The following is a 10,341-nucleotide window of genomic DNA, read 5'->3' on the forward strand; positions in this document are numbered from 1 at the left end:
TTAATTTTTTTTTTTTTATCTTTCAAACTGGATTTTCTTTTTTCAAATGCACTTCAAAGTATAACACTTTTCACGATTTTGTTTAAAAATGCTCGCTTAAGCTACAAAAATTGCAAGGTTAAACGTACTCTCAATTGAACACAATAATTTTTTATTTTTTTCTGAAAGTATCAAATTATCATATTTTGCATGAAATTTTTAATGATTTAATCATGGGTAGATGCAGAGACGGACCAAGAGGGGGACTCCTAACAAAAAAAATCACTTTTTATGCACTAAATATTATGAGAAACCACGCAACATATACTTCTAGGAGCTAGGAGGAGAATGTGGGGTGGTGTATATCATTACTCATTCAATTATATATATATATTTTCTCAAGTCTCATTCATTATTTTCAAATTTGATGGATGGGATTTAATGAATGACACTCGTGATCTCTCTTTATAATACCTATTCCCGACCGACTGTTAGTTGTGTCAACCGCAGCATTTAAATTTATCTTTTGCATGCCTACTGCAAGAGCTTTCCATTTGAGTAGAATCTTTTCATACATCCATCACAAATGGGTAGCTCCAAATAATATATAGTAGACTTTGGCCATGGATTCCACAATTAGGACAAGAGGGTTCCTTAATTATTCATCTTCTTCAGTAATTTCTCTTTGGTTGGCAATATATTATGACATGCTCTCCACAAAAACATATTGATTGCATTAGACAGATTCAAGCTCCAGGTGATCGGTCACTTCTTTTTTAGATGAGCTAAGAATTCACTTTGCACAGTACTTATCATCTAGATTTGATTAATTTTAAACTACACAAATGAAAGATAAATATTGATCTAATAAATACTAAGTAATAAAAAAAATACTGATATAATAATACATAGATATGAATAAAATATTTCAAGAATCCTAAAAATTGATAAGCCATTCAACAGGTGAAATGAAAAGAATTAATTTTGTGGACCAAATTAAATTTTACAAAATTAATAGTGTTATATATTATAATATAATAAATATTTTTATCATATTATTTTTAAAAAAAAATTAAATAAGTGCAACATTATATATAATTATATATAGCAAAATAAAATCTTAATCATAAAATTCCATAAAGAATTTGGTAAGCAATGAAAAATATTTGAGTAATATTACACATACTCTCATTTTCTCACACCCTTTTTCACACTCCTTCATGTAAGTTTTAAAGCCACCATTAGATTTTAATATAATAGAGATTTTAAAAGGTGCGTAAAATAGTAGAGAAGTGAAAGTATGTAGCATTCCTTAAATTTAATTGCCCCACTTAAAAAAAAAAAAAAATGTGTCCCTTTACATGTAAAAAATATATTATATATATATATATTAGGGAAATCAATCAAACGAGAGCTTATAATTGCAACAAGTGATGTCTTAAAATGCTTCTATGAGTCCATTTTAAGTTAAATGGTGATTTTAAGTTTGCCGATAAAAAAACACGTTTAAGTTAAACAATGCTTTTGCCAATCAAAAGACACGTTCTTTTTTATAGTTGAACCGGTTTAAGTGAAATAAGCTAAAATATGTGTTTTCAGAGAAAGCGTCAAATTAGCCTCTATGTTGTTATATTAATTCCCTCTAATTTCCACTTCTCTCTCTTTATGTTTAAGAATGAGCGTCGAAACATCATTCTACTTATCTCAAATCTCTCTCTCTCTCTCTTAGGTACGGTTCTTCTTATTCTTCGTCTTCGTCTTCAAATTCCATAGGTTTCGATTCAATTTCAAGTACCATTTTGATTTTCAATCGAAATTTGACTCTGGGTTTTCGCCCTAGATTTTGTTTCTCATTGAACAGTTTTTGTTTCTTATTATTATTATTATTATTAATTGCAAGAATAAAGTTAAAAGAATAAATGCATTTTTAATAAAAAAACTTCAATTTATATAATTGTAATTGAAAAAAAAAAAAACATATATTTCTCGCGAGATGACATATGACATTTTTATACACTAATACTAGGTTGAGAAAAACCGAAAACTTTTAAAAAAGAAAAAAGAAAAAAGAAAAAAGCGCCCACGGACCACGGCAAAACAACCGTCAAATCCCTATACGCTCTTTCTCTCTCTCTCTCTCTCTCGCTCGCATACACAGACCTCCCAGCGGCGAGAGAAGTGAAGTCCTTGTCTCTGTTTCCTTCTATTTGCCCGTGCGTTCAAATCGAGAGCAACAGAAGGTAAATTCTTTTGAATTAATTTCCTCTGCATCTGAGATTTACAAAATTCGTTGGTTTTATGCTATCTATGTATGAGCATTTCAATTGTGTCTCTTGGATTGCTGTTTTTCCGTTTTAGATCTTTTGCTTTTTTGGCAGATCCCCATGCGTTTTGGCGCTGATGTTGATGGGGTTTCTATAATGCGGTTTGTGCTTTGTGGTACTCTTTGGTTTTTGATTCATACCCGGATTAGGTTGAACGTGAAGTGATTAGGGATTGAAGCGTTTGTTATTTTGGGTACGAGACTGATATTTGTGCCGTGAATGTTGTGAATGAATTAGCTTGAGTGTTGGTCCTATCTGTATTGGTTTTGGCTTGTTTCCATTGCTGGTCTTATTGAAAAGTTACAATAACGATGGGATTTTGTGTTTTGTGCATGTTGGGTGTCTTTTTTAGTTGGTATTATATGAATTTGGGCTTCCATAGCTTTCTAGGCTTCATTTGGTGCGAAGATATGAAGAAAATGCTAGTATTTGAAAGTGTCAAAGCTTGTTTTATTCAGTAATTTGACCATAGTTTTAAGAACTTTGTCTACAAATAATATGGCTCAGTTTGGTTTAGTTATTTATTTGCTATGTTTAGAATAATCAAGTAGAGTGTTAGTTGGTGTGAAAATCAATGGATCTGTTTTTTGTGTTTTTAAGAGTATTTTGTGTTTGAGTTGTTTGTTAATGTCTTTGTTTCAAGAAGATAGAACAAAATTTTTGACAAATGGAGCCATGTTTTTGGAATAATATCTATCTTGTTGTGGTTTAGCAATGATATGTTTAGCTGGGTATTTGATTATTTATTGTTTTATTTGATTAGACTTAATTTGGGAAGTTGATGGCATCGAAGTTGCGGCAGTTGCAATCTAAGGCTTGTCAAGCGTCTCAGCTTGTCTCCAAGCATGGAGGTGCTTACTACAAGCAGTTGTTGGAGCAGAACAAGCAATACATTCAGGAGCCACCTACAGTGGAGAAATGCAACCTCTTGTCTAAGCAATTGTTTTACACTCGCCTTGCTAGGTTGTACTTCCTGTACCCCTGTTGTCTTGGCATTTGATATTACTTTTCATCTGGTTGGTTTTGGTGGGTTATTTTCACACTCCTTTGCAAGTTTGCGGGATGTATTGTGTGCCTTGGTATTATATCATAAGAACTATAGAAAGTTCAAGGGCATTTTTTATTTATTTATTATATATAAGTTAAGGGCATTTAAATATTAGGCACCAAGGATATTAGCATTCTAGCTCTAAAATGAATCAACTACTTGCAGATTTGTCAAACACAATGATAAAATACTACCAAAGAATGTTGTTAAAATGTCTTAACTTCAATCAAATTAGATTATGTAAAACTAGTAATTATTAAGCATATTCTAATGGTTTTAGTTGTGTAGAGCATATATGATGATATGCAGTATCAATAAGTGAAATAGGAGTTTGGTATGTTTCTTTGGAGGAGCATATTAATTCAGTCGTAACAAATGTATGGTGTCTATAGATTGCTCATGGTTGGTCCACGATAAGGTGCTTGTTTTTGGCTTTATCAGGCATTTGCTAACTTTAGATGGTAAGATGCTGTTTATGATGGGCACTATAATTGCATAGGATATGGTAAACATCTCAAGATATGCAATGTGTTTTTCTCTTGTTGTACACTTCTTGTGTACTTGGGTTGTGCTCCTTGCGCTTTTAATGAACTTCCTTTACATATATATATATATATATATGAATTGGTGACAAGTTTCAAACTTTATGCAAACTAGCCTGCAATGAGAGTATGGGGCAAAACTTAGTGGTTTTTAGGACCTTAAGTTAGCATCTCATACTCAGGTTGCCTTAGATTGTGCTTGGGAGGTCCAATCAATGACAATTTGTTTGATACAATTTTCCCTTCTTTTGAATGGAGTTGCAATTGCCCAGAAAAAAAATAGAGTTGCAATTTTGGTGAAAAATATGACTAACTTGTCCTCTCTTTTGGTGAAAAATGAACATTGTAAATGCATGTCATCTATAATCGTTAGTGAAATATCGTGTGGCTTTCCATAGGATTTATACATAGTCTGCAACTTTTTTGGACTTATTTTTTTTCTGTTCTGCACAGTATCCCTGGTCGATACGAGTCATTTGGGAAGGAACTTGATTACGTCAAGCATTTGTGGAAGAACAGGCAGGAGCTGAAGGTCGAAGATGCTGGCATTGCTGCTTTGTTTGGGCTGGAATGCTTCGCATGGTTTTGTGCTGGTGAGATTGTGGGAAGGGGTTTTACTTTCACTGGTTACCATGTCTGAGAATAACCACGGTTTAAGGGGTTTGTTTTTGTAAGCTTCTCTTGTTATTTTCGGGATCTGAATTGCAAGAACCCTGCGTCAAAATTTTTGTTCTGCTACAAAATTTTTGAAGCTGAGAAGTCAGTAGGAATCTGTGGTAGCATTAATAATCCATGCGTTTGAAGTTAATTCATATGCACCTTGCTGTTGTTTTGTTATCTTTGTTGGAAGCTATTGCTGCTGATGAATGAATGATAATACCGCACTTGTATTGATCTGCTGTTTTACTTCAACCTCAATACATTTCTCTGTTCAAGCATTTACTAGAACTTCTTTACTGTTTCTCCTAGGTGAATTTCCATCTCGGTAGGAGCATTTACTACAACTTATTTACAATTTCCCATCATGTTTTCCCCAAATCCCTATACCTGATATTTTTGCAGTGGTTTGTGGGGGATCTAAGGATTCTTCCAATCCCAACCGACCATTAGTTGTGTTAACCGCAACATCTCTCAGTTTACCTTTTGCATGCCTACTGCAGGAGCTTTCCATTTGAGTAAAGGCTTTTCATACATCCATCGCAGATCTGCAGTTCCAAATAATATATATTTGACTTTTGCCATCTATTCCACAAATAGGGGAAGAGGTTTCCTTAACTACGCATCTTTTCAGCAAGTTCTCTTTGGTTGGCAATATGTTATGACATGCTCTTCACAAAAACATCTTGGCTGCATTAGACAGATTCAAGCTCCATTAACTTCCATAATCCACTACACTCCTTGCTCGATGAGTCGATGATCCTTCTTTCTGCATGTGATCGGTCACTTTTTTCCAGATGAACTACAACTGGAGAATTCACTGTATGCAATGCTTATCATCTTGATTTGATCACTTTTAAACTACGCAAATGAAAGATAAATATTGAACTATTAAATACCAAGTAATAAAAACAAAAATAATACTGATATAATAATCCAACGATATGAATAAAATATTTCAAGAACCCTAAAATTCTTAACCATAAAATTCCACCAAGAATTTGGTAAGTTAGGATAAATATTTGAATAACATTACATACACACTCATTTTCTCAAACCCATTTTCACACTCCTTGTGAGTTTTAAATCCACCAGTAGACTTGTAATATATATTTATTGAATTTTAATCTAAAATTGATTTTAAAAGCTGCGTAAAAGAGTGCGGAGAAGTGAGAGTATTTAGCATTCCTTAAATTATTTTTCAGTAATTTTGAATTATTTTTCTGTAATTGCATTCCAAATTGCCCCACTGAAAAAAAAAAAAAGAAAAAAAAAGAAAAGAAAGAAAAAGAGAGATTCGTCCCTTTGTACATAAGAAGCACAATTTTTTTTTTTTTAATTGCAAGAACAAAGTTAAAAGAACAAATACATTTTTAATAATAAAAAATAAAAAAAAAAAAACAAAAACCAACTGCATCATTACAATTAAAAATGCATATATTTTTCACATCCAAAATGTGACATGATATTTTTAGACACTAATATTAGGTTGAAAAAAGAGGAACTCAGTAAAAAAAAAAAAAAAAAGAAATCGTACGTGTAGTTAAATTTTTATAAATGAAATTTTACAACATCAACACAATAAGAGCACAATACTCTCTCATATGAGGATGAGGTCCAATGTGTAGGGCTCATCCTCATGTGAGGGGGTGTTGTGCACTTGTTGTGATAGTGTAGTGCAGGAATCAAAATCCCTAAAAAAAAAATGAGAAATGATTCATACACTCATTTCTCACAACAGCCCCACAACAAGCTGGCGTGGCTGGTAATATTTTATTATTTTTTTTGTTTTGTTTTCTTTTCCTTTTGTAAAAAATATTAAAATATTACCAGTCACGTCAGCTTGTTGTGGGGCTGTTGTGAGAAATGAGTGTAAGGATCATTTCTAAAAAAAAAAAAAAAAAAAAAAAAAAAAAAAAAAAAAAAGCGTCCACGGTAAGATTTCCGTCGAATCCCTATACGTTCTCGCTCGCTCGCTCTCTCTCTCTCTCTCTCTCTCTATCTATCTCTCTCGCGCATACCCAGACCTCCCAGCGGCGAGAGGTGGAAGTCCTTGTCTCTGTTTCCTTGTATTTGCCCGTGCGTTCTAATCGAGAGCAACAGAAGGTAAATCCTTTTGAATTAATTCCCTCTGCACTTGAGATTTACAAACTTCGTTAATTTTATACTATCTATGTATGAGCATTTCAATTGTGTCTCTTGGATTGTTGTTTTTCCGTTTTAGATCTTTTGCTTTTTATCAGATCCCCATGTGTTTTGGCGCTTATGTTGATGGGGTTTCTATAATGCGGTTTGTGCTTTGTGGTACTCTGTGGTTTTTGATTCATACCCGGATTAGGTTGAACGTGAAGTAATTAGGGATTGAAGCGTTTGTTCTTATGGGTACGAGACTGATATTTGTGCCGTGAAAGGTTGTGACTGAATTAACTTGAGTGTTGGTCCTATCTGTATTGGTTTTGGCTTGTTTCCCTTGCTGGTCTTATTGAAAAGTTACAATAACGATGGGATTTTGTGTTTTGTGCATGTTGGGTGTCTTTTTTAGTTGGTATTATATGAATTTGGGCTTCCATAACTTTCTAGGCTTCAGTTGGTGCGAAGATATGAAGAAAATGCTAGTAATTGGAAGTGTCAAAGCTTGTTTTATTCCATAATTTGACCTTAGTTTTAAGAACTCTGTCTCCAAGTATATGGCTCAGTTTGGTGTAGTTATTTATTTGCTATGTTTAGAATAATCAAGTAGAGTGTTTAGTGGTGTGAAAATCAATGGCTGTTGATGCTTTTTGGTTTTTTGTTTTTTTGGAGTATTTTGTGTTTGAGTTGTTTGTTAATGTTTTTGTTTTGAGAAGAGAAAACAAAAATTTTAACAAATGGAGCCATGTTTTTGGAATAATATCTCTTTTTGTGGTTTAGTAATGATATGTTTGGCTGGGTATTTAATTATATATTGGTTTATTTGATTAGACTTAATTTGGGAAGTTGATGGCTTCGAAGTTGCGGCAGTTGCAATCTAAGGCTTGTCAAGCATCTCAGCTTGTCTCCAAGCATGGAGGTGCTTACTACAAGCAGTTGTTGGAGCAGAACAAGCAATACATTCAGGAGCCACCTACAGTGGAGAAATGCAACCTCTTGTCTAAGCAATTGTTTTACACTCGCCTTGCTAGGTTGTACTTCCTGTACCCCTGTTGTCTTGGCATTTGATATTATTTTTCATCTGGTTGGTTTTAGTGGGTTATTTTCACACTCCTTTGCGTGATGTAATGTGTGCCTTGGTATTATACCATAAGAACTATAGAAAGTTCAAGGGCATTTTTTATTTATTTATTATATATAAGTTAACGGCATTTAAATATTAGGCACCAAGGATATTAGCATTCTAGCTCTAAAATGAAACAACTACTTGCAGATTTGTCAAACACAATGATAAAATACTACCAAAGAATGTTGTTAGAAAGTCTAACTTCAATCCAATTAGATTATTTAAAACTAGTAATTATTAAGCATATTCTAATGGTTTTAGTTGTGTAGAGCATATATGATGATGTTATGCATGTATCAATAAGTGAAGTAGGAGTTTGGTATGTTTCTTTGGAGGATCATATTAATTCAGTCGTAACAAATGTATGGTGTCTATAGATTGCTCATGGTTGGTCTAAGATAAGGTGCTTGTTTTTGGCTTTATCAGGCATTTGCTAACTTTAGATTGTAAGATATTGTTTATGATGGGCACTATAGTTACATAGGACATGTTAAACATCTCAAGATATGCATTGTGTTTTGCTCTTGTATACTTCTCGTGTATTTGGGTTGTGCCCCTTGCACTTTTAATGAACTTCCTTTACTCATGGTGTCTATGGATTGCTCATGGTTGGTCTAAGATAAGGTGCTTGTTAATTGGCTTTATCAGGCATTTGCTAACTTTAGATGGTAAGATGCTGTTTATGATGGGCACTACTATAGTTACATAGGATATGGTAAACATCTCAAGATATGCAGTGTGTTTTTTCTCTTATATATTTCCCGTGTACTTGGGGTGTGCCCCTTGTGCTTTTAATGAACTTCCTTTACTTATATGTAAAAAAAAAAGATATACTCTTGACTTGTCCTCAAGAATTGGTGACAATTTTCAAACTTTATGCAAACTAGCCTGTAAGGAGAGTATGGGCTTTCACTTGGTGGTTTTTAGGACTTTAAGTTAGCATCTCATACTCAGGTTGCTTTAGATTGTGCTTGGGAGGACCAATCAATGACAATTTGTTTGCTACAATCTTCTTTTAAATGGAGTTGCAATTGCCCAGAAAAAAATAGAGTTGCAATTTTTCTTGCTATATTTTAATCCTGCCCCATGCAAAAAATATGACTAACTTATCCACTCTTTTGGCGAAAAATGAACATCGTAAATGCATGTCATCTATACTCGTTAGTGAAATATCATGTGTGGCTTTCCTTAGGATTTATACATGGTCTTCAACTTTATTTGACTTATTTTTTCAGTTCTGTACAGTATCCCTGGTCGTTACGAATCATTTTGGAAGGAACTTGATTACGTCAAGCATTTATGGAAGAACAGGCAGGAGCTGAAGGTCGAAGATGCTGGCATTGCTGCTCTGTTTGGGCTGGAATGCTTCGCATGGTTTTGTGCTGGTGAGATTGTGGGAAGGGGTTTTACTTTCACTGGTTACCACGTCTGAGAATCACCACCGTTTAAGGGGTTTGTATTTGTAAGCTTCTCTTGTTATTTTCGTGATCTAAATCACGGGAACCCTGCGTCAAAATTTTTGAAGCTGAGAAGTCAGTTGGAATCTGTGGTAGCATTAATAATCCATATGCTTTTGAAGTTAATTCATATGCACCTTGCTGTTTTATTGTTATCTTTGTTGGAAACTACTGCTGCTTCTGATGAAAGAACGATAATACTGCACTTGTATTGATCTGCTGTTTTACTTCAACCTTAATACAGTTCTCTGTTCTAGCATTTACAAAACCAAATTTCTATACCTGATGTTTTGCAGTGGTTTGTGGGGGATCTAAGGATTCTTTAGTTTACCTTCGGATAGCTTTCTTGAAGGCATGACAGTTGACTGTGTTCTTTGCGGAATACGATCTGTCCGTTTTACTAAAATGGAGAGAATTCATTTCATGGATTAGATTTTGTTTTGTTGCAGCTAATGATAATTAAAGGGATCTATAATTTTTTAGTCTGGCTCCGTATTACATCCTTTTGGAAGACAATACTTACCCTCTCATTGGAAGAACTTACAAAATCTCCCAATGAGTACGAAAGCAAAACAGAGCTACACAAAAAGAATAATCAAAAACGAATTCTTAAAACCATCTAAGCAACACTCTTTTAGAAAAGAGAAAAGCTACGTAAAAAAATTAAAACAAACATCCAAAACCCAACTATTAAAGTTTGACAAACATGTTTATATACCTTGAAAGCGTGAGTCACTACCAATGAAGTGTTCAAGCCAAGAAAATGTCTTTATTTTCTTCTTTTTTTAAGTAATTGATAATTATTATTAAAAGCATAAAAGCTTTCTTTAAGTACATTAATAGTATACAAGAGGAAAAACTCTTTAAAGTACGTTGAAATTATACTTTGGAAGCACCTAACTAAAATTAAAAATAATAAGGAAATCACTATAATTAATAAATAAAAGAGAAACACAAACAGTTGTCTAAAGATATAAAATTTGAAAAAAAAATGATTTAATCTCCTTTAATGTTTTCTCATGGTTCTCAAAACTCCAGTAATTTGTTTTCCTCCATAAAAACACCATAAAAGACACGT

At 33.4% G+C, this 10,341-nt stretch overlaps 2 protein-coding genes across 3 annotated transcripts; both read left to right on the forward strand.

Annotated features, from left to right (window-relative positions):
• The first annotated feature begins 2,058 nt into the window (after positions 1-2,058).
• LOC133858129 (uncharacterized) lies at positions 2,059-4,787 on the forward strand. The gene is made up of 3 exons (XM_062293572.1): positions 2,059-2,219; positions 3,067-3,266; positions 4,347-4,787. The coding sequence occupies exons 2-3, from the start codon at positions 3,085-3,087 to the stop codon at positions 4,531-4,533; spliced, it is 369 nt and encodes a 122-aa protein (XP_062149556.1). The 5' UTR covers positions 2,059-2,219; positions 3,067-3,084; the 3' UTR covers positions 4,534-4,787.
• A 1,705-nt stretch (positions 4,788-6,492) lies between these two features.
• LOC133858173 (uncharacterized) lies at positions 6,493-9,536 on the forward strand. 2 transcript variants are annotated; one of them, XM_062293650.1, is made up of 3 exons: positions 6,493-6,656; positions 7,512-7,711; positions 9,052-9,536. In XM_062293650.1, the coding sequence occupies exons 2-3, from the start codon at positions 7,530-7,532 to the stop codon at positions 9,236-9,238; spliced, it is 369 nt and encodes a 122-aa protein (XP_062149634.1). In that variant the 5' UTR covers positions 6,493-6,656; positions 7,512-7,529; the 3' UTR covers positions 9,239-9,536. The 2 variants fall into 2 exon arrangements, with proteins under 2 accessions (XP_062149634.1, XP_062149635.1); XM_062293651.1 differs by lacking the exon at positions 6,493-6,656 and having other exon boundaries at positions 7,577-7,711; positions 9,042-9,536.
• The last annotated feature ends 805 nt before the right edge of the window (positions 9,537-10,341 follow it).

The sequence above is a fragment of the Alnus glutinosa genome, chromosome 14 (assembly GCF_958979055.1).
Source record: "Alnus glutinosa chromosome 14, dhAlnGlut1.1, whole genome shotgun sequence".
In the NCBI taxonomy this organism is placed as follows: domain Eukaryota; kingdom Viridiplantae; phylum Streptophyta; class Magnoliopsida; order Fagales; family Betulaceae; genus Alnus; species Alnus glutinosa.

Coding starts and splice junctions, on each gene's coding strand:
- LOC133858129 (XM_062293572.1), top strand. CDS start 3,085: ATGGCATCGAAGTTGCGGCAGTTGCAATCTAAGGCTTGTCAAGCGTCT. Junction 3,267..4,346: donor TTTTACACTCGCCTTGCTAG/GTTGTACTTCCT, acceptor TGTTCTGCACAG/TATCCCTGGTCGATACGAGT.
- LOC133858173 (XM_062293650.1), top strand. CDS start 7,530: ATGGCTTCGAAGTTGCGGCAGTTGCAATCTAAGGCTTGTCAAGCATCT. Junction 7,712..9,051: donor TTTTACACTCGCCTTGCTAG/GTTGTACTTCCT, acceptor AGTTCTGTACAG/TATCCCTGGTCGTTACGAAT.